The sequence below is a fragment of the Rana temporaria genome, chromosome 2 (genome assembly GCF_905171775.1).
Source record: "Rana temporaria chromosome 2, aRanTem1.1, whole genome shotgun sequence".
NCBI classification, from domain to species: domain Eukaryota; kingdom Metazoa; phylum Chordata; class Amphibia; order Anura; family Ranidae; genus Rana; species Rana temporaria.
Window position 1 is genome coordinate 93,228,661 of NC_053490.1, and position 25,229 is coordinate 93,253,889.

At 40.3% G+C, this 25,229-nt stretch overlaps 1 protein-coding gene across 2 annotated transcripts in view; it reads left to right on the forward strand.

The window, feature by feature from the left end:
* The window catches only part of XPO4 (exportin 4), a 170,534-nt gene that overhangs the window by 84,882 nt on the left and 60,423 nt on the right, over positions 1-25,229 (forward strand). For both annotated transcript variants that reach the window (XM_040340532.1, XM_040340533.1), the window contains exons 6-7: positions 15,686-15,839; positions 24,822-24,934. In XM_040340532.1, the coding sequence (XP_040196466.1) occupies positions 15,686-15,839; positions 24,822-24,934 (267 nt within the window). The remainder of the gene's footprint in view (positions 1-15,685; positions 15,840-24,821; positions 24,935-25,229) is intronic.

Consider the following 25,229-nt stretch of genomic DNA (forward strand, 5'->3'; position numbering starts at 1 on the left):
GGAAATCTTTTTGTATCCAAATCCGGCTTTAAACTTCTCCATAACAGTATCTCGGACCTGCCTGGTGTGTTCCTTGTTCTTCATGATGCTCTCTGCGCTTTAAACGGACCTCTGAGACTATCACAGTGCAGGTGCATTTATATGGAGACTTGATTACACACAGGTGGATTCTATTTATCATCATTAGTCATTTAGGTCAACATTGGATCATTCAGAGATCCTCACTAAACTTCTGGAGAGAGTTTGCTGCACTGAAAGTAAAGGGGCTGAATTTTGCACGCCCAATTTTTCAGTTTTTTATTTGTTATGCTTTTGCAAGGCACTGTATTTTTGTAAATGAGGTCTCCAGAACCAAATACAGTATTCTAAATGAGCTCCAACTAAAGATCTATATAGTCTTGATCGCAGAGGTCACGGATATCAAGTCCAGAACGAACGAGCAGTTGGTGGGTAGGCTGGAGGCATAATTTATTGCTGACCCTTCTGACACAGCTAGGGCGTCATGGTTGGCAGCACAGGAGGCAGTGGGCAGGATCACTCGGGAGGCGGCTGACAGGAAACGTTTTATTTTTTTTAATAAACAGGCTTTCTATGAAGAGGGGGAGCAGACAGGTCGTTTGCTGGCAAAAATAGTGAAGTCATCCCCGCCCATTGGTGCACTGTACACGGAGGGAGGGAAGATAGTGAATACCCCTGCGCATATTATGAAGGAGCTGGTTAGAGTATGACTTGTATAGGTCCCGGGTGACTTACTCGGTCTCAGATTTACAGAATTACCTGCAGGGCATTGAGTTGCCCAGTTTGTCAACGTCCCAGCGGGTACTCCTGGATTCTCCAATTAAGTTGGAGGAATTGCAGGAGGCTCTTAGCCTTATTCCGAATTCCAAAGCCCCGGGGGACGATGGCCTTCCCATAGAGGTTTTTAAACAATATGGGGGAGTTGTCTTGCCACGTTTGCTAAGGGTCCTTAATTATGCTAGGGAAAACAATTGCCTTCCTGATTTTATGACCAGAGCTAGTATTCTTCTTTTAAAACCAGGTAAAGACTTGGTGGGGAGGGTTAATCTTTTAAAAATGATTTTCATGCCCCAGCTCCTTTACATCCTACACAACACTCCTCTGGTCATCCCTCATTATTTTAGAATAATTTATTCTCTTTTTAGGGCCTTTATATGGCTAGATAAGTCCCCTAGAGTGAAGTTAGAACAGCTTCAAAAACCCAAGGCAGCGGGTGGCCTTGCCCTCCCTAATCCTTGGGTATACTACTTGGCAGCTCAGGCGCAGCATATTGCCAGGGCTATGCTAGGTGAGCAGGATCTTGAGGGAGGTACCAGACAGTTGGACCCCATTATGTGTTACGCCACTGGCTTCGACAGTGTACCCACTGGTATGGAGGCCTTGGCGTATGCAAAGTCAAACAAACGGTTTCCCACGTACGTATTGATGCAAAAAGTTTGGAATAAACTTCGGCAGTTGCAGGAGGTAGAGGGATTCACTGGTTATAGCCCGATATGGAACAATGGATATTATGAGGAGTTGCTCTCATTGGATTGCGGGGCACGATGGAGGAGATATGGGGTCACGCATATGAGTCCTATTATTGCGGCGGGTGATTTGATCCCCTTCACGGAACTGAGGGAGCGATTTCACTTCCCGCAGTCTATGCTTTTTTTTTACATGCAGTTACAGCATGCTGTAAGGGCACAGGCAGGGGGGACCCCGTGGGTTCATTCAGACACCAATATTCAATTCGGTTTTCACTTTCAGCAATGCCAAATCATGTTAATGTTACCGACCGTTCCAGGGATTGTCAACCATATTGCACACCTTTGTGCCATAACCAAAAAGACTTTCCTTACCTACCAACCCTTTACTTATATTTAGTCCATATAGACTAAATGGAACAGAACCTAGTAAAGAGCCTTGTGGTACACCATTAGTGACTGGTTTCTGTTCCAAATGAACCGCATTTACAACCATACTCTGGTCTAGCTATCCTTTAGCTAACTGCATATTCTTTTGCCTTATTTGGCCTAACTGCTCAGCCTGTTGTGGTAGTGTGTCGCACCTCTAGCAGCTGGCCAGGAACCCTGTGGGCATTGCTGCCAGTTCCTCAGCTGTACAGATGCAAAGAATTCTTTGGTTGACTAAGGGTCGACCTGTAAGAAAAGATTGGAACTGATGCTTTTTGAGGGCGAGTTCCTTTTTTGGAGGCTTTGGATAATTAAATAATTTTTATGCCCAGCAAGAAGAAAATTAGGGACTTTAAAGGCAAACTGGGTGCCTCGAGGCAGAACATTTTTACTTTTCGCGCTCCCCAGGCTTCTATCCCTAGGGCCAAACCAAGCTTTTTTTTTTTTTATATATTTTAAGAAATAGCGATAACCTTTTTAGTAGAAAATCTTCACCCCCTTAGACCCTCCAAATTTTGTCTGAAGTTCACTTCATGGTGAAGTGGTGCCCTCACTGATTTGAGTTTTGAGGGGAACTCTCTATGTTCAGGGGGTTGTGTCCTTAGGTTACGAGCTGGCGTGTCCCCTGTTTGCAGAGGATATTTACAAAGATCTGAATCCTAGCTCTGTTGTTGCTTGTGGCCCTGCTCTGGGTCTACTTAAAGCTGTTCACAGTTCCAAAACTGAACGTTGTCGAACCCATTCTGGACCTCCAAAACCTTGAACCCCCTTTTGAAGGCCATGAATTTCCAAATAGACTCTACGAGATTATTAACTGCTCCTATCTGGGAGAACTCATGGCTTCTATCAATATAAAGGATGCATACTTGCACATCCTGATATCACCAGCATTTTCTGTGCTTTGTGATGGAGAATCAGCATTTTTTAGTTTTGTAGCCTTCCCATGTTGGACTTGCTTAGGTCCAAAGGATTCACATCCTGAGCTATCTGGACAACCTTCTCATAGGGAGGGGGTAGCCTTTTATCTTGAAGAACCTCCACAAGACGATCAACATCCTGGAGTTGATTCTTCTGGCATTCAGATTTGTGGCCGTGATTCTTCTGGCATCCAGATTTGTGGTACAGGACATGGAATCCCTTCCAAATGATCAATGTCATCTCCTGCAGCTGCTACCTCTTCTGCTTCATAGGCTGAAGTTAGAAAGGGTGCTGGTAATTTTGATAACTCCAAATTGGCCAAGAAGGTCTTGGTTCTCAATGGTGATTCACTTGCTGGCGGAACCTATGTTGGTTTCCTTCAGACCAACCAGATCATTGTCTCAAGGTCCCATCGTTCTCTCTGCTTTGTGGTCACTTGCTTTCATGGCAGGGCTGTTGAAGCCTAAGTCCTGAGGGGGATATTGAAGTTGATTTCTTTCACTTGAAAGGCATACTTGCACTGGTGTAAGTAAAAAGATTTGGCATTTGATTACCTTTTAAAGGTCAGGTCTCAGCTTTGGCCCCCCCCCTTTTGTTTTCTTCTAGAACCTCTTTACAGGCCTTTGTTCAGGGGTGGCTCGCATCGTTACACCTCACTAACCTCCTGTGACACCATGGCGTCTTCCTCTCCATCCTCCAGCAGTCACCTATTGAACCAATCCCTGAGATTCCCTTGATGGATCTTACTTGTAAGGTAGCTTTCCTGGTGTCAACAACTTCTATCAGATGGATGTGGTGCAGGTTGTGTGGGTTTAAAAATGTTAAGTGCAACGCAACAGGTATAACAATATACTAAATTATTAATATAAATTGGTGCAGCACAACAGATATGTGGATAACAAACAAGTGGTATTTCACATGTGTGTGGTGTTCTAAGAAAAATTAAATCCAATATTTGAAGCATATTTTGTAATGTATTTGGTTGTTTTTAGTCAAACGGTGTGTGTCCCGTCCCCCCCCCCCCCCCCACAGTTAAAAAAAACAACAACTCATGAGGTAACTTATTTAACGCCTTGATTGCCCCCTAGTGTTAACCCCTTCCCTGCCAGTGATGTTTATAGAGTAATCGGTGCATTTTTATAGCACTGATCGCTGTTTAAATGTCAATAGTCACAAAAAAAGTGTCCAAAATTTACAATCTATCCGCTGCAATGTGGCATTCTTGCTACAAATCGCAGGTCACCGCTATTACTAGTATAAAAAAACAATAGTCACAAATCTATCCCTTATTTTATAGACGCTATAACTTACGCTTATTGCGATTTTGGTAAAAAAAAAATGCAGAATAATATATATCGGCTTAAACTGATGAAGACTACATTATATTTTACCTTTTTTATGGGATATTTATTGCAACAAAAAGTAAAAATGTGTTTTTTCCCCTCCAAAATTGACACTTTTTGTTCATAGTGCAAAAAATAAAAACTGCAGAGGTGATCAAATACCACCAAGAGAACGCTCTATTGGGGGGGGGGGGATATCATTTTTGTTTAGGTACAGCGTCGCACGACCGTCGGTTAAAGCGACGCAGTGCCGTATCGCAAAAAATGGCCTGGTCATTAAGGGGGTAAATATTTAGGTCTGTAAGTGGTTAAAATACCTTTGCTCGTATTAGGTAAATTTAAGCTTACTTGACTGCCAGTTAAGGTGGTTGTAAACCCTCACGTATACCCAGAAAAGTGACTGGCCTCACAGATGAAACAAATCCTCCTACATATGTTGTACCGGTTTTATCTACCACCATCTTTCCCTTCTCTATTCAAAGTGCATAATTTAAACAGGATGGAGAAAAGTGACCCTTCCCTCTTCCCACAACACACAGGAATAGAGCTGAGGCTGTCAATCTGCTGGATTTCCCTCCCCTTGACAGAAGCAGAGGACGAATGATGCATAGTGCTCTCTATTGAGGCAAGCACTCACTATAGAGAGACATGCTTTTTTAATATTTCATGTCTGTAGTAAACAACCACTTTAGGTTGCTGATCTACCACAAGTTAAAAAGAACAAACACAAATTTAGTTTAAAACAAAGAAAAAGCTCTTGTGGGCCAGATTCTCGTACTTTTGCGGCGGGCGTGGCGTAAGCCATTTACACTACGCCGCCGCAACTTACTGGAGCAAGTGCCGTATTTATCAAGCACTTGCTCCGTAGTTTGCGGCGGCGTAGTGTAAAAGGCCCGGCGTATCCCCGCGTAATTCAAAGGGGGCAGCTTGTATTTAAATGCTCCAGTTCTCAACGGAAAACGTCAATGACGCCGATGTGTGCGTCATTGACGTAAAGACGTATTCAAGAACGACGTACTCGACAGAAAAAGACTTAAATACTTAACATGGCATACGGCGGACTGGCGTAAGGTTACCCCTCATATAGCTGGGGGAAACCTTACGCTAACGACGTAAGCAACGGCTACGCGACGCAAATTCGTTCGGGAATCGGCGTATCAGGCTCATTTGCATAAACAAATGAGACCTGAACGTAAACGCCACCTAGCGGCAAATTACATTTAAGATCCGACAGTGTAAGTCACTTACACCCACTGATCTTGGCCGTATCTATGCGAAAATGATTCTAGGAATCACTCGCATAGATACCCGGGCCAAAAAACAGAGATACGACGGTGTTTCCTGAGATACACCGTCGTAACTCTGCTGAGAATCTGGCCCTGTGTCTTTTTTGCATTGTACCTCTAACCTTCGTTAACACACTGCAAACCCAATTATTTATTGGTTTTAAAGAAGGCAGACTAATATTGGGGCTGATTTGGGTTACACAGATCAAATATATCTCCTTTGCCCTTCATATCAATGAAACAGAGTAATTTTACTTTGTATTTTTTCTGAATTATGTCTGTGCAGTGTTTGTTAACTCTTATAAGATGCCATTCAGAAGAAATTCAAAAGTACCACTAACTTGTTTTGTATTTCTTTGCCCGTGGCTACTTTATTACTGTACAAATATCTGTAATTTTGACAGTGGGAAATGCCTGTAAGCACGAGAGGGACAGGGGTAAAAGGGGGGCACCAGCTGCAGGCTTGGTGATCACATCCACAGAGATGCACAGATGTTTCAGCCACAGCACTGTAGAGCTGTAAATATACAGTCGGGTCCATAAATATTGGGACATTGACACAATTCTAATCTTTTTGGCTCTATACACCACCACAATGGATTTTAAATGAAACAAACAAGATGTGCTTTAACTGCAGACTTTCAGCTTTAATTTAATTGTATTTTTACAGTGAACAGTGTAGGAATTACAACAGTATGTATATGTGCCTCCCACTTTTTAAGGGACCAAAACTAATGGGACAATTGGCTGCTCAGCTATTCCATGGCCAGGTGTGTTATTCCCTCATTATCCCATTTACAGAGTTTATTTCAAGTGTGCTATTTGTATTTGGAATCTGTTACTGTCAACTAAATATGAGATCCAAAGAGCCGTCACCATCAGTGAAGCAAGCCATCATTAGGCTGAAAAAAAAAAAAAAAAAAACATCAGAGAGATGGCAAAAACATTAGGTGTGGCCAAAATTAGCTGTTTGGAACATTTTAAAAACGAAGAACGCACCGGTGAGCTCAGCAACACCAAAAGACCCGGAAGATCACGGAAAACTGTGGTGGATGACCGAAGAATTCTTTCCCTGGTGATGAAAACGCCCTTCACAACAGTTGGCCAGATCAAGAACACTCTCCAGGAGGTAGCTGTATGTGTGTCAAAGTCAACAATCAAGAGAAGACTTCACCAGGGTGAATAGAGGGTTCACCACAAGATGTAAACCATTGGTGAGCCTCAAAAACAGGAAGACCAGATTAAGGTTTGCCAAACAACATCTAAAAAAGCCTTCACAGTTCTGGAACAACATCCTTTGGACAGATGAGACCAAGATCAACTTGTACCAGAGTGATGGGAAGAGAAGAGTATAGAGAAAGAAAGGAACTGCTCATGATCTAAAGCATACCTCCTCATCAGTGAAGCAAGGTGGTGGTAGTATCATGGCGTGGGCATGTATGGCTGCCAATGGAACTGGTTCTTTTGTATTTATTGATGTGACTGCTGACAAAAGCAGCAGGTTGAATTCTGAAGTGTTTCGGGCAATATCTGCTCATATTCAGCCAAATGCTTCAGAACTCATTGGACAGCGCTTCACAGTGCAGATGGACAATGACCCAAAGCATACTGCGAAAGCAACCAAAGAGTTTTTTAAGGAAAATAAGTGGAATGTTATGCAATGGCCAAATCAATCACCTGACCTGAATCTGATTGAGCATGCATTTCACTTGTTGAAGACAAAACTGAAGGGAAAATGCCCCAAGAACAAGCAGGAACTGAAGACAGTTGCAGTAGAGGACTGGCAGAGCATCATCAGGGATGAAACCCAGCATCTGGTGATGTCTATGCGTTCCAGACTTCAGGCTGTAAATTGACTGCAAAGGATTTGCAACCAAGTATTAAAAAGTGAAAGTTTGATTTATGATTGTTAATCTGTCCCATTACTTTTGGTCCCTTAAAAAGTGGGAGGAACATATACTGTTGTAATTCCTACACCGTTCACCTGATTTGGATGTAAATACCCTCAAATTGAAGCTGAATATCTGCAGTTAAAGCACATCTTTTTAGTTTAATTTCAAATCCATTGTGGTGGTATATAGAGACAAAAAGATTAGAATTGTGTCGATGTCCCAATATTTATGGACCTGACTGTATTTCAGCAGCCTTGGCTGCAAAGACTAATCTCTGAAGCGGTGAGTAAGCTTGAGAATTGTGACGCCAGAAGAGGGGGTACACTTGATTGGTAAAAGCAGGGTGATGGCTGAAGAAGCCAGCAGGGTGACAAAGCCAGTGACTGCAATAATGACGGGTACTATGATCACTCATTGGAAGGAACACTGGGGGGGGCGTGTTTTATGTTAATGGGGGGTGACCTGACGTGATTGACGTATTTTACAAACGGCGCATGCGCATATACATATCCCAGTGTGCATTGCGGCAAAGTACGCCGCACGGTCCTATTGTTTTCGACGTGGACGTAAATGACGTAAATCCCTAGTCACGGACGACTTGCGCAAATGACGTAAAATTTTCAAATTTCGACGCGGGAACGACAGCCATACTTAACATTACTATTCCAGCTATTTGATGGAATAACTTTAGGCCTGAAAGTGCGTTACGTAAACGGCGTATCTTTACTGCGTCGGGCAAGCGTAGGTTTGTGAATCGGCATATCTACTCATCTACTCATTTACATATTCTAGGCCAACCGCAATGGAAGCGCCACCTAGCGGTCAGCCTAAAAATGACACTTTAGGATACGATAGTGTAAGACACTTGCGCCGCTCGTATCTGAGCCTAATTTAAGCATATCTGGTTTCCAGAATACGCTTAAATTTGCGTCGGCGTAGATTCCAAGTTAGCCTGAATTTTAGGCTGAATTTGGACCTGAAACGGACCAAAAAAGGCACTCTATGGGGGTGATTCACAGAGAGTTAGGCCAGCGTATCTACTGATACACCGGCCTAACTCTCTGTGAATCACCCCCATAGAGTGCCTTTTTTGGTCCGTTTCAGGTCCAAATTCAGCCTAAAATGCAGGCTGATATCAGACCTGAAACTGTGAACCAGGACGTACCAGACCCCTGCTGTTCGACGGATCTGTCTTAGGTGTGAACCCAGCCTAAGAGTTTACTGACGTATCCAGTTGGCATAAGGGTTACAAAGCTGGCCGGCTACTAGCAGTTCTCTTCCTCTGTAACCCTTAATACTGGTTCACATCAGAACAAACATGTTTTTTGACGTCCCAGTCATCATGTGGTATGGTGGCGGCAAACGCACTGCACTTGTTGGATGAGTTTGGGGTGCCATTAATAAGGTAGCGTGTTGCTGTGCAGTGTTGGAAAGCGCCTTTCCTGCATGCTATTCTGGTGTCAACAGGCCCTTACATCGGTGGCAGCGAAAGATTAAAATTAATAGATTACAATTGGGAAAAGGTGATGTAGTAATTGGCATTCTGATTTTTTTCTAAAATTGATTAGGAAATTATTTCCTGTACATTTCAAGTTTTGTAGTAAGAGAAAACAAATCATCTGAATTGAGGAGTGAAAGGTTGCTGTAGCTTTCTACAAAGAGGTGGATGAGGTGCAATTTTATTTCACCTCTTTTATAAATGGACTCCTTGGTGCATTTGTAGCAGTCTTTTATGTAATGTTCATTGCTTGGTTCTATAGGATACTTTTCCATTGTGCCAGCCAGACCACTGGCACAAGAGATGAAAGGTACAGTAGTTAGTTCCTTTTGTTTTCAAGAAATGACTTCTGAGAAATGTAGCGGTCTGCCCAGTATTTCTGTTTCTTTTCCGCGACACCCGATCCTGGTGTTGTCAGTCTGCTATTTTCACTGGTGTGGCACTACTTTGCTACACACAGAGAGCCAGCACATTCTGCCTAACAATGACTGCCTTAAAATAACTTTGGCCACTAGCCAAAACTATCGCTTCAACTATTTTTCCGGTTGCAGACGGCCAGCTTGCCTCTGATGCATTGTTCTGCTCTTGAGAAGTGCTTGACACCATAAAACTGTCCTTGGAGAACAAGGCAGCTTTATGTCTGGAGGAACGTCAAGAATACCACACTTATTAAAGGGTTAGAGTACAATGTACCTAGAGGCAAGAGGTTAGGCCATGGCCAATTACTTAAACAAGACAATACATACATGGTATATTTGTTCTTGGGGGGGCTGATATTCAGAATATTCAGAGGATGAAGTATCCCCTGCTGGTTAAGACATGTTCTATGTCAAAGTTCTAGTCTCCATAATAAGTGGTATTCAGTACAGTGGGTACATGGACGTTGGGAGAATATATGGCCTTATCTTAGAAGGCATTGTAAAAGATTATTAATAGTATCAGACATCCAAGGCAACCAGAGCTTGTTTAGTTATGGTTTTCTAAGCAAAAGATTAAAGTTGGTGTATATCTAAAACTTTTTTTATTTTCTTTAGTTTTGAATGGAGCACGGAACTGTTTAACCTTGGCCGATTTATTTTTTTGTTATCTGCGTACTATTTGTAAAATGTCCCTTCATTTCTATTCCAGAGACTCAATAGGAGTTCAGAGGACATCTCCTTGCAAAGTGAGGTGTCCATATTGGATTATTTCCCCTTACCGATTGTTATGAGACCAACCATTTTTAATGTTTTGGATTTCCTTTTTGTCATTTACAATGGACGCCATTGCAAATGGAGGGGGAATATCTCCAGCTGGACCCCAGGCAGCAATAAAAATTTGACAGAAGGTTTAACTATCCCACTCTTTTCAAAACCCCAAAAAAGGTGCAATTTGCTTTGTGGTACAGCGCTTTGCACGTTATTCAGTCTTAATCCTCGTACACACGATCAGATTTCCAACCGACAAATTCGTGGACTTTTGTGCGAAGGGCGCTGGCCGTGAACTTGGTAAGCATACAGACTGCAGAACTTTTTCAGCCAACAAACACGAACATATTGACGTACTACGTGGTTTTCCAGCTCTTTAGCGCCACCCTTCGGGCAACTTCTGCGAATGTTATCTTATGGTTAGCATTGCTTCTGAGCATGCGTGTTTGTACTTTGGATTATTGTGTGACAGACTTGTGTACAGATAATCGGATATCCGACGGCACATTTGTTGGAAAATTTGGAAGAATTCGATAAAACATTTGATGTCTGAAATTCCGACAACAATTCTCCGATGGAGCGTACAAACGGTTGGGTTATCCGACACATTTGTTAAGAAAGAAAACGTATCTTTCTGGACAGATGCACTTCAAATAATCGTTGCCTTTATTAAGTAACATCAAAAACGGCACTACAAGTCACAGCAAACTGGACAGCTGACACGTTTCACACTATTCCTAGGGCTTAATCATAGCTGTTATAGTTGCCCTAGGGTTTAATCATCTCTTCTATTTTGTACTGTTTTTACTCTTTTCAAAATCCTCACCAAAACTCCTAAGATTAAGACAAAACTAATAAAGAGCTCAAGCATTTCTGTATAGAGCTCTCACACTTTCTCTCACAAGACCAGTGAATAGACAGTAATAACATGCTCATTTCCTAGTTTTAAGTTACAGTATTTAAAGAATACATTTTAACCACTTCAGTACTGGGCACGTTTACCCCCTTTCTTCTTATGCCAATTTTCAGCTTTCAGCGCTGTCACACTTTGAATGACAATTGTGCGGTCATACAACTCTGTACCCAGATTACATTTTTATCATTTTTTTATTTTCCACACAAATGGATATTTCTTTTGGTGGTATTTTAATCACCACTGGGTTTTTTTTTTGCTAAACAAACGAAAAAAGGGCAAAAAGCATTTTTCTTCATTTTGGTTAAAATTGCAAATAATCTTCATAAATTTAGGCCACAATGTTTTCTGCACCTTTTTGTTTGGTGGAAATAACCCAAATCGGTGTATATTAGTCTGTAGGAAAGTTAGTCCACAAACTATGGTGTGTGTGTATGTGTGTGTGTGTGTGTATGTGTGTATGTATGTATGTATGTATATGTATATATGTATATGTATATATATATATATATATATATATATATATATATATATATATATATATATATATATATATATATATATATAAATAATATCTCTGAAAATCGATCAATCCTGGTGTACTGACAGCCTAATTTCTTGAAACCTGATAACGCCAGGACAGTACAAATACCCCCCAAATGACTACTTTTTGGAAAATAGACAATCTGGGGTATTTTAGTAGGAGCGAGTTTTTTTGAAGTTGTATGTTTTTGTCACAATTTTTGGGAAAATAAAAGAAAAAGATTGTGTTTTTTTTTTTTTTTACATACTGTCACCAGTGCAGTGTACAGCATTCTCCTAGGATTTGTGTGGCTGTGACCTGGTACACTGACTGGTGACATTGCAGGTGACAGATCGTGTCCCGGAGCACGGCATGTCCTCCCTGAACACGGCATGTCCTCCCTGAACAATGGGGTTCCAACCCGACTGTCATTTTACAAGTGCAGGAAGGAGTTAAAACGAAGCATGATTCTTCAAATTTGAATGCACAATTACTGAATTTTAAAGTTAAACAGCACTTGGAGGAGCAGGATTTTTTTTTTAAATGTTAAAAATAAAGGTTGTGTTTCAGTATCTAGTGTGCAGAAATTAAAACCGCATCATGTTTGCATATTTTGATTGTTGGGTAAAGTATTGTGTGGCAAAATGTATGTAAAAGGGTTTTGGGCACCTTGTATGAACTGGGTAAAAACTTTCTTATGCAAGTCTTTGGGAATACAAAACTTGTTTGAAGCAGGTCAAATAGGTCAGCTGCAAGTTGAATGCACCTACTAGTGACTTCTGATGCTCTCATAAGCTTGTCAAACTGATACCTTTATCACAAGCCCAAAGGCCGTTAATATAGGCTCATACATCTGCTTTTGTGAAACTCGCAGCCTCCAACCTTTTTGTAATCCTGACTCGACTTCTATTTTTGCTTTAAATATTTTTACCACTTTCGTTGTCAGATTAGTTAATGTGTAACTTCATCTCCCTCCATCCCACACCACTATATTAGTTTCTGACATCAAACGCCACGGTCTCTTCCAGGTTCAGGCAGCCTGGCCTCCTGATGATGCGCCACCAGTTCTACCCTCTTCTCTGGATAGCTGTAGATAACCTGAAGCATCCCAGAAAATGTGACATGCATATTCAAGAATGCTTCAGAGCAGGAGAGGGCTCATTCCCGCCTAAGCAAGAAGCGTGTCTATGGGTGGGCTGGAATAAAAAAAAAAAAAGGTTTGAGCCATTGGGGCTTATCTGTATGGTGGTGCACCTATTACTATCTCTTTAACACTGTATGCAGTGTATTGCTTTTGGGCAGATACACAAAGGCAGTCTCTGATGTACTGAAATAAGTACAGTGCCATCCATTCACCAATCCTGGTATCAGTGCTGAAATAAGTACAGTTGCATCTGTTCACCAATCCTGGTACACCGCAAAACTTGTCCTGAACACTTGGCGGTCTGTTCAACGGAGCCTGAAACTCAGTCCTCATGATCCATTTCACTAGGCTCAGTCTAGTGTAGTCACGCACATCAACAGGTCTGCCCACACTGGTTCCCTGCACTGTTTGCTCAGACCTTCACATTTTTGCCCAGAAAAGCTCTATACTCCTCGGTGTACCGGAATCTGTGGGTGTCCAAGTTCCATCCTCCTGTACTGGGCAGCAATCCTCTGTAGAACAACATGTTCCATGATCCTACTCTGTGCAGTACCATCAGTTCTCTCCCTCTGTGTTGCTGCTGCAAAGGAGGGAGAAGGGTGTGCGGGGGACCTCAAACACACATCATGCTCTATCCTTTGTGTAGCGGCAGGGGAATGGAGGAGAGCTGACACAGGGATGCACAGCCTGCTTCTCAGACAGCAGCAAGGTGGTGGGGGTATGGATGTGAGTGTTCCTCTAGCCAATTTAAAGTGGTTGTTGCCTTTCAAAATATATTCACTGGCAGTCCCTCTATTTTATCAGGCATAACACACTCTTAAGTGTTTTAATAAAACAAGGCATGTAAATACCCCTTTTCAGATATATTCAGGCCAGTCACGTGACTCCCGGCCGCTCTTCTACAGTGGGAGGGCCCAAGATCACCCTCTAACGTCGGCCAAAGAGGTCACGTGGCTGCAAAGCTCCTCCCACCATAGCCCTGCATCAGAGTAGGAGACCTGAAATATATCTGAAAAAAGGTATTTGCATGCTTCGTAAAAAATTAAATTAAATTGTGTTTAATGGAGGGGCTGCCAGTGACAATTTGTGAACCTTTTTTTTTCTACTAAGAGCAGGAGGAGGGACACACACACACACACTTACACAGCCATGATCGTGGTCAGCGCACACAGTAGGGGACACTGTCAGGATCAGCCAGTTTTTTTACAGCTTAGAGAGGGACAGGTTAGATGGCACAAGCACTGTGCTGTTTAACCTGCTTTAAGGGAACAAAAGCACTCTCCCATTTTTTTTTATTTTTGTTACAAACACTTAAAGCTTTGCATACTTATTCATTCTGCATGTAGTTTATATTTACAGTTTTCTGTCAGGACAGGGTCACTTGTATACCAAGCCCACCTGCTAAAAAGAACAGTTCTATACTTTTCCAATGGCCCGAGTCTTGAGCTGCTGCCCAGCTGCTTCTAATTTTCCCACACGGTCAATACAATATGTGGTTTGACATTTAATTACATTCCTAATATGAATTACAGGTCTTAGAACATTGTCAGAGAATCGTGTGGTCGGTATTACTAACTACTTTCTACCTGACTATTCCTGACAGTTACTGAGCTAAAGCAAAGGTTCAGATCAGTGAAGTCGGTGTAAAGTCATATGCTGTTATGTGAAAAAAAAAATCCAGCGCAGTATTAAAGCAAGAGAGTCAGTATGACTGCCAGGCAAGTAGCAATGGCAGTCTCCTTTTTAAATCAGGAGGGTTTTCCTTTAAACACACATTTTCTTAATCTACCTGCCATTGAGACATTTAAAGGTTTTCTAAATCGGAATTACATCATACTGTCTAAATTCAGTTTAAATACATTTCAGTACCATCCAGGAGACTTGTAGTTCTCTTCAGTCCTCCACCTTATGCTCTAGCGGCCCACGGATATGCAGTTAGCGGACCTCCAGCTGTTGCAGAACTACAAATCCCATGAGACATAGCAAGCCTCTGCTGTATCCTGTTGATTAGATCATGTAAAAGCTGCAGCACACATTTATCAGGAGTTTACCTTTTAAGGCAATTTTATTTGTGTTGGATACTGTAGGCAAAGGTCATCTGTATTTTCACTAATTACTGTCCTATATGCACAGCAGGAAGCAACAGAAAATCTTTTAAAATTGGGAAAATCCTCTTAGTTGAAGCACCCTTATTGTAAGATTTTGCCTCTATTCCTGTTCTGGTGATAACTCTGCCTTTTAGATTATTTTTCCTTACTTCCAGTCCCAGTGACGGTGTGCATTAGAACCATTTTTACTGCTGTCTGTGCTTTAACAGGGTTACTAACACATTACCACTCAGTCAAAAAAAAAGTGTTTTTGACTTTAGATGAACACCAACCTGTGGTCCTCCAGCTGTAGCAGAACTACACGTACCATGAGGCATTGCAGGGCTGACGGTTAAAAGCATGGCTCCCAAAGGCATGATGGGACTTGTAGTTCTGCATCCGCTGAAGGGCCACAGGTTGGCAATCAATGCTTTAGGGATCGGCTTCCAAACCTCTTCACATTGTTTTGTTGTGTGTTCGTTCGTTTTTTTTTTTTTTTTTGCTGGCTTTTTCTTTGTCTGTTAATCAAGCAAATATTGATTGATAGTGATTTTAAATCTTGTTTACTTTAATTTCATTCATAAATCTACCTAATTTCTTACCAAAGAAATTAGTTTTGCTCTCCTAACCCTCCTTGAATGGTATTGTAACTGTACTATGTCTCCCTTTATTCTGTAAAGCACTGCACAAACTATTAGTGCAACATAAATTCTGTATAATATGTTAAACTATGCAGTCAAAAATATAGAAAAATCTATATGAAAGGTATATTTCTTAATTCTGACAATGTAATAACCTACTTTTTTTTATTCGTTTATTTTTCAGTTTTGTGATGGAATTGTTCATTGCATTGTGACTCTTTATCCATTTTTTAGGTTAAAAGCCCCAGAGGGTGGTGGCAAGAGTGTGACATCTGGAGAGCTGTCAGTACATAACAATTAGATGGTTTGTAACAGAGTAACACGCTTTCCTCTTTTACAGGAAGAGGATCTCCGTAGGATCTTCATGTTAACGATAGAAGTTTTACAAGAATTCAGCCGGCGGGAAAACCTCAATGCTCAGATGTCCTCTGTATTCCAGCGCTACCTTGCACTAGCCAATCAAGTTTTAAGCTGGAATTTTCTGCCTCCAAATTATATCCTTTTCCATTTTTTAGGACTCTTGCAGTGTGAGAAATGTCTTTATTGCCTGTAATAATTACGATGTGTTAGAAGTTGTACATATTTCTGTATGGTGTCTGCACTGCATTGTAAAGATTAACTATAATACATGGTGTAACATTTTTTTTCACAAGAGGGAACATTAATCTGAAAAGTTGCAGTTTAATGTACAATTAGACTTTTTATAGAGTAGTGTATAGAGTGGTAGGGATACGTTTTTCTTGCTGTCTGTGTACCTATTAGAGAAAATCATGCTCTGTATTTGTCCTAAACATCAGTCAATGGGGATAAAGGTGAGGGTAAATTTTGAGATGCTATCATAACAGGGATAGAGGGTGAATCTTCCATTGGACACATCTCTTCTCATTGCTGCTGTCTTGAGAATTGCTCTAAAAAACGGATGGCAAAAAGCAGTGTATGTTTGTTTGTTTTTTCTGTACGCTATCCAAATGAATAATTGGACAATGGCTATAAAAACTCTACGCACCCCTGTTAAAATGTCAGGTTTCTGTGATGTAAAAAAAATGAGAGAGAGAGATGAATCATTTCAGAACTTATTCCACCTTTTATTGTGACCTATAAACTGTACAACTCAGTTGAAAAACAAACAAATCTTTTAATGCAGTAGCATAAGTGTGCACACCCGCTTATAACTGGGGATGTAGCGGTGTTCAGAATTAAGCAATCTCATTCAAACTCATGTTAAATTAGGAGTCCACACCTGCCATCATTTTAAAGTGCCTCGGATTAACCCCAAATAAAGTTTGGTTGTTCTAGTAGATCTTTCCTGACATTTTTTTATGAACCGTACACACGATCCGAATATGGAACGAAAACAGTTGTCCGATGAAGAATCATACGATTTTTGTGTGTTTGCTACTTTCGAGAGCCGATCACGACAGTTCGTCCAATATTATTTGATCGGACAAGCACGAAAAGTCTTCTGAAATTACAAATACATTACAACACATGACATCACTTCCGATTTTTTTTTCTTTTTCTGTCGTACGACAATTTTCGTGACTTTAGTAACCTATTTAATTTCTACTTGCGACTATTAAGCAAAAAAAGTCGTACGATATTTGGATCGTGTGCACGGGCCATAAGTCGCATCCTGCAACAAAAGCCATTGCCTGCAGAGAGCTTCCAAAGCATCAGAGGGATCTCATTGAGTGAGTGAGAAACTTGTAAAGCGCAACACATGCGAACTGAATCGCCTCTGTTAGGTATCGGTCAGAAAAAGGGTACAAACGAATTTCCAAAGCATTTGAGATACCACAGAACACAGTCATCAAGTGGAGAAAATATGGCACAACAGTGACATTACCAAGAACTGGACGTCCCTCCAAAATTGATGAAAAGGCGAGAAGAAAACTAGTCAGGGAGGCTGCCAAGAGGCCTACAGCAACATTGAAGGAGCTGCAGGAATATCTGACAAGTACTGGCTGTGTGGTACATGTGACAACAATCTCCCTTATTCTTCATGTGTCTGGGCTATTTGGTAGAGTGGCAAGACGGAAAGCCTTTTCTTACAAAAAAAACATCCAAGCCCATCTAAATTTTGCAAAAACACATCTGAAGTCTCCCAAAAGCATGTGGGAAAATGTTATGGTCTGATGAAAACCAAGTTTTAACTTTTTGGCCATAATTCCAACATGTATTTATTTTTATTTTTTAAACACAAAGTACATGAAAATGTTTATTTATTTTTATATATATATATATATATATATATATATATATATATATATATATATATATATATATATATATATATAAATATAAATATAAATATAAATTTTGACAAAATTAATTGATGCATCGCAAATTGGGTGTCCCCGATGTGGCATCGATGCATGTGACTGGCAGCTGCAGGCATCATCCTGGTACCATTTTTAGAGCGGGCGGTCAGCTTTCCAGTGATGACAACCGATGCGGCTAAAAGCCGCTCGCTTGTTATCCCGGAGGAGCAGGAGGGGGCATCCCCCCTTCAGCCGCTCTGACCAGGCGTCCCGTCCCACCGGGAGACCCGATCCACGAGCCGCTATTTCCAGCAGCTAGAGATGGACTGGAACGAAGCGTCGGCTTTGGTCCAGTCTGTATGTAAACACAAAAGCGACGTCACTTCTGGTTTACTCGGCTGGCAATGGCGACCAGTTTAAAAAAAAACAGTATTCAGATCGTCAAAAACTGCAATTCGGAATACTTTGAAGTGCAAAGTTACTCCATAAAGAGTACCTGTCACCACCAATTTCTGTCACAAGGAATGTTTAAATGCGCTATTGACAAAATAGGGCACCAATTTAAAAAATATTTTTTTTCTTTTTGCTATAATAAATGTCCTCAAATATATATATATATATATATATATATATATATATATATATATATATATATATATATATATATATGAATTATTTTTCCTCAGTTTAGGCCGATACGTATTCTTCTACACATTTTTGGTAAAAAAAAATCGCATTAAGCGTTTGGTTTGGGAAAAAAATTGCGTTTACAAAATAGGGTATAGTTGTATGGCATTTTTATTTATTTTTTCCTACTAATGGCGGCGATCAGCGTTTTTTTTTTTTTTTCATGACTGCGACATTATGGCGGACATTTGGCACATTTTTGGGACCATCATTTTCATAGCGAAAAGTGCTATAAAAATGCACTGATTACTGTGAAAATGACATGACCAGTGAAGGGGTTAACCACTAGGGGGCGCTGTAGGGGTTAAGTGTGACCTCATGTGTGTTTCTTACTGTAGGGGGGCGGGGCTGGACGTGTGACGTCACCGATTGTTGTTCCCTATGACAGGGAACAGACGATCACTGACACTGCCACACTCGCCTCTCCCTGTTCTTCTGCTCTTGTGACCCGATCGCGGGACACCGGCGGCGATCGGGTGCGGTCACGGAGCTTCGGACCGGCTCGCGGCGCACTCGCGACCCACGGCTGGGTTCTGAAAGGGGACGTACATGTACGCCCTTGTGCCAAGCCGTGCCATTCTGTCTACGTATATTGTCGTGCGGCGGTCCTTGAGTGGTTAAAGTGCCCTTGTCCCCACAAGCTTGTGCAGCAAAGAAAACGCATACTCAAGTCGCGCCCGCATATGTAAGCGGTGTTCAAATCACACATGTGAGTTATCGCCGTGATCATCAGAGCTAGAGAACTAATTCTAGCACTAGACCTCCTCTGTAACTCTCTAGCCTGGTAACCTTAAAAAAACAAAGCGTCGCCTATGGAGATTCTTGGGTACCGTAGTTTGTTGCCATTCCACTAGTGTGCGCAAAAAGACATGTCTCACTGCGCTGTCCTGTATAGCCGGACAATCTTCTGGGACCTGTGATGTGTCCCAGAAGATTGCAGGGAGGAAGGGCGACCCAAGTAGGAGCTTGTCAATAATCATGATATCGAATCGCTTGACCAGTGAAGATGCGCACCCCTAATAGAAATAGATTCTCTCTCTCTCTCTCGTAAGAAATAAGGTGGAATGCTTACCTTATTCTTCGCACCTGTAGGCTTCCCTCTGTTCCTACGTCTAGTCCTCCAAAGTCCCCTCTCTTGCCATTCACATGGGCGCTGCTCTTTAACATCCTCATTTACAGTACAGGACCAGTGGTTCTGCATTGTAGGTAGGGGCACAAAGGACTCGCCCACATCCAGGGAACGTCGGCGTGGATATTTCCATCGCCCTAAACAAAATGAACCCTTGCAAAATGAATTTAACCCTTGCAGTGCTGGGGCTGCCATTAAAGAGTTTCATGTTTACATTAACCTGGAGTTCAGCTTTGTTTGGTAACACTGCAGTAAAACAAAAAGCTAATGTAGTTGATTCAGTCCCTATGTTCTTTCAAGCTTTTTTTCACTCATCAGTTTCATTATTTGGGGAGCAATAAAAGAGGTAGGGACGTGATGTCAGAGGACACAGGATAAATGTACAGGCTGATAGAAGTGTAAGGGAAATGCCTTCAACATGCAGTGATATACTGAGGCTAATGTGGAGGATTATGTGAATTCCCAGTTTGAGTAGAGTGCACTGTTCCATAGGACCTGTATTATTGTTCTAGTAGTGTCATTACAGGATGCCTTTGCTTGGCCCCCTCCTGTGTCACATGTTTATAAGATGTGACTTTCATACCTCCAGTATAAATAAATCTGGGTATTGTATTACTTTTGTCTCTGCAAAGCCCTTTTGATATTATTGTGTTTCAAGCATCCTTTGGAGTCCTTTTGGCAGACCTCATTGTAGTTGAGCAAAGTACAATGCACTATAGGAATGTGGCAGCCAACAGAACGCTCCTTTTAAAGTGAAGATTGGGCAGTCTACATTAGCAGGGCAGCATTATAGAAATTGTGTCCGTCATTGGCACAGATCTCGCCCACCCCCTCTCTTCCACCAACATTCACCTCACCAGTAGTCACAGGGATAACAGAAGATAATATAGCTTTATTACTTCATGTAGAATAGATTATAGTAAACTTCTTTTCTGGAATATGTATACAGTCTCTAAACACATGTACCTATAAAGGAAATGTCTGCAGATGAAAAGGCCAGTTTGGAGTAATCTTACAAAGAATGGTGCAGAAAATTAGCAACTTCCCCACTAATTAGGAGAAATTTCAGCTTTTAAATTGGGCTTTTCTCTTGTTTGAAGTTCCAGAACTACATGTCTGGAAGCTTACTGAGGAGGAACAGGAAGTGAGAAATTCAGACAAAGAAAACAAAAAAACATTTATAAGGGAAATCGAAGGAAAAGGTTCGTGAACCAACAATGCACTAGCTTAAAAGAACCTATTTAGAAAATAAAAAAACAACCTTTGCGACCCCTTTTTAGCTCTAATTTCAGATCACCATTTGCCATTTTGCTCTAAAGGAGAACGTTGTTGCTACTTAGTTGTCCCCACCTATACAACCCTTTTGAACCACAGCAACTTTGACAATTCTGCTATGGGCTGGTTTATTCAATAAATAAAGGATTCTCAGGATGAACAAGACTTGCTTTTGGTTGTATTGCTCAGTTGTATTGTTAGTTGCTTGGTTGTATCTTTTCTATGCTCTCTGTAGACCAAAAAAAAGTAAAACGTAAAAAATGCATTTGTTTTAAACAATATTGTTTTAATGTAGATCCAAAATATACATTGTGATTTTTTTTTTTTCAATGTCTCTTCATATTTTTTTTCTTTATACAAAAAAATCATTTATACTAGATTCAGTATATTTATAAGCTTCTTTATCCTAAAAATGTTAAAACATTTGCCAACCCATTCACTCATTCTTACTATCTTCCATACTCATTCATCCTATTGCCCTCTTTCCTCCCCAAAAGAGGAAAGAAGAATTAAATTTTTTATTTTTATCTAAGATATATAGATTATTGCTCCCTTCCAAATCTCTTAGAGAATTAATAGGAATGAAAAATGGGAAAAGGAAATGGGGAAAACAATCAGACAGAATGGAAGAAAATATTTGAGATAATTCATAAAACATTTACAGCGATTAAATATCAAGAGAAAAACTATACAATAGTAATAAGACGGTATCGGAGTCCAGTAGCGTTTTAAATAAAATCGTGAAGATACAGAAATGTGTTGGAGATGTAAGGTGGATAAAGGGACTACAGAACATATATGGTATAATAGAGATCTCACTTATGCCAGAATCAATAAAGAGTATTAAAACTGATATTCTGTATCATTATAACGGCAGCGAGAACAATAATAGCACGCAAATGGAGAGATAACAAAAGTCCCAACATCATAGAATGGTTATGTGAAATGAACTAAATACAATATATGGAAAGACAAATAATATTAATGAAGGGAAAATAAAGGGAGGTAAAAATAGAGAATTGGAAAAGATTAAGTAAAACATTAATGTGATTGTAAACCTTTGTTTATTTTTAAATAACAAATATATCATACTTGCCTCCACTGTGCAGTTCGTTTTGCAGAGTTTGGCCCGAACCTTGTCTTCTGGGGTCCCCCGGTGGCGATCACGGCTTCTCGCATCGGTAAACCCCCTGGGAGAGGCACTCTCCCTGGGGGTTACCTTGCTTGTGCGCTCCCGAGTCCAGCATTTGTGTGCATAGACACAGAATGCCGGCCCCAGCACCCGCGTCATTGGATTTGATTGACAGCAGCAGGAGCCAATGGCCGCACTGTTATCAATCTATCCAGTCAAGAGCCGAGAATCCCAGGCCAAGGGAACGAACGGGCTCAGGTAAGTAAGACGGGGGGGGCTGGTCACTGTCAGTTTTTTCACCTTAATGCATAGGATGAGTATTTACAACCCCTTTTTAAGGTTGATTTGCCAAAGGCAAATACTGTGCACTTTTCATGTTAATTTTCAGAATGCAATCATTTTACCAGAGCTTAGTGATGGTAATAAAGTGCTGCTGATTCACCCAATCATGTACAAGCAAAAATACTGTTTTTTTTTTCCCCCCTTCAATGTGATTGGACATTCTTTACAAAGTGAAGCTTTACTGCCTTCACTAAGCTCTTGGGAAAATGAGTGCAACTGCATTTTCAGAGTGCACACTCTGTTTGCCTTTATGTATTCTATAATGCAACAATGCTTAAAAAAATGAACAAAACAAGTACCAATGGGGGAAAAAAACAAATAAAATAAACAAAATGAACAGAAATGTAATAGTGGAGAGGAAGGAGTTATATAGGACTTATAAGGTTAAACTAAGGGTTTGCTAAGGGGGCTAAATGGGAACAAACGTTATGCTTTAACTGGTGATATATGCTGATCAGCTATTTCTCTTTTGATCTGCACACGAATGAAAAAGAGTAATACAAAGTAACACTAATATTACATTGTTTGTGAATATCCATTTTGTCTCTACTGAACTGCCAAGCAGTGATTTCTGGAAATAATTATTACAATTAAAACCTTTTTTAATACTAATAATAAAAAATAAAAAAAAGATGGTCTCCTACTTAGGAATTGAAGAATGACAGTTGTCACCCTAATTAGCCTGGAAGTCATGCTGCTATTAACAAAGTTAAACTTCTTCCAGGCTGTTTTTTCTGGCTAGTAAATATAGTATGCATACTGTGGCATTTCATTAAAAAAAAAAAAAAAAAACTTTACAAACAGTTGATCTGTTTTTACAGTAGGTATACAATATTTTCCTTACCCATAAACATTTAATGCATGATAAAGGACTCACAAGAAGAAATAGCACAATAGAGCAGCTTGCTTTCTTTTTAAAAAAAAATGATGTCCAGTAGGGACATTGAGCTGTGTAAATATTATTATTAATATAATTCAGGCTTTATATAGCGCCACCAGTTTGCACAGTGCTTTACAAAGTGAGGGCAGACAATACAATTCAATAGAGGACATATACAATCTAAAAGAGACTTCTTATATTAAAGGGGTTGTAAAGGTTCGTTTTTTATTTTCTAAATAGGTTCCTATAAGCTAGTGCATTGTTGGTTCACTTACCTTTTCCTTCGATTTCCCTTCTAAATTTTTGTTTGAATTTCTCACTTCCTGTTCCTCCTCAGTAAGCTGTTCTGGCTGACTAACCACCGCTCGGATGATGGTGGCAAGCTTACTGAGGAAAAACAGGAAGTGAGAAATTCAAAGAAAAAACAACATTTAGACGGGAAATCTAAGGAAAAGGTAAGTGAACCAACAATGCACTAGCTTAAAGGAACCCATTTAGAAAATATAAAAAACGAACCTTTACAACCCCTTTAAAGAAACAACCTTAGTGATTTTACAATGTGAAAAGAATCCTAAAATACTTGCTGGCAAAAAAAGCTAATTATTGGTATAGCATTATTCAAATATACCTAACTAAAAAATATTTAAAAACGGTTTTATTCCTGACCATAAAAAAATGAAAATTTGTTTTACTTTTACGCATTCATTTTGGCATGCTATGCTTTTCTTATTGCATATCCAAACAACATTTAACACCTTATAGTTTACAATATTTTTCTAGGCTTTTCCACCTGCGAATAACATACTTGATGTCTTAGGCAGTGGTGCTCACTTCTCCCACGGCTTCTATAAAAGGAAGCCATGGTTGACACTTTGTGTTGATCTATCACACAAAATCGCAATAAAATACATTAACGTTTTTGGTTGTCTCATGACAAAATGTGGAAAATTTCAAAGGGTGTGAATACTTTTTCAAGGCGCTGTAGCTATTACAAAAAGGATTCTAATTCAGAGACCGAGTGATCTCCGCTTTTGGGTGCAGTGAGATAGATGGTTTTGCTGTATTGAGCATTCAATAGTCCAAAACTAAAAAATTAAAGCTTCTGCTTATTAAAGTAGAACCAACACAAAGGTCTCATGACTGACCTTGTCATTACTTATGTAGGCTACAGAGAATACCTTGTATAGGGTTTTTAAGAGCTCAAGCACTTGAGTTTTACATTCATTTGTGTGCCCTGGCTGTCATTCCCTCGTTACTAGCACATCTATAAATACAGATATTACTTCCTTTCTTATCCTCTCTTCTCCTTCACCAACCGCTTAAAAAGTTTAGCAAACAATACAAACTTTCTACTGAAACCCACACCACCCTGTATGTGCTGTCCCCTTTGCTTTTCTAAGTGGAGATTAATGGTAAACTAAAAAAAAAAATGTTTGCCTAAGTTACAGCACCTGTTCTCTGTGGCTGCTGTTTCCCCCTCTTACTCCTGTCACATTAGCCCTCTGCTTATCAAAGTGATGGTGCAGCCATGGCATGCTATATTGTAATGATCAAACTGTTATCTAGCATTCCATGGGCATTCTTCTTTTTCAGAGTCTAATAACTTTTATTCCTTGGCCTCATGTGTGAATTATGTGGTGTATGTGAAGAGGCTTAAACTTTGTTTCCAGTATTCTTTGATGGATGCTGGGGCTCCTGAACTTTTTTTTCCTCTTCCTCCTTCTGTAAAGGCTTGCAGGAATGTTATTGTTGACCTTGACACCAGATAACTGGGCAGACATTATATAGCTATGTTTGAATCCTCCCAAAACGTGATGCTGAAGCCAACAGAGTCCTGGCGTGAAACCCTTCTTGACAGTAGAGTCATGGAGCTGTTCTTCACAGTAAGTCCTAGATTTCTTTACCTGTTGCATGATAATTGTGTGAGCATTAATGTTGAGTGAGTGTGCCATTTTGCCTAGGTAAACATGTCTTTCAGTGCCTGCAGTAAGAATTTCCACTTTTTTTTTTACATTGACTATTTTTCTTACAGTAAACGTGAGTACCCAGAGACATTTTTTTACATTTGGCAGTCTTTAACATTTGGCAGAGTTTTGGAATATACCTTTAAACAAACCTTGTGTTAGGTCCTTTCATTTTTTTTACCAGTTATCACACCATTGAGAAAAAAAATGTGTG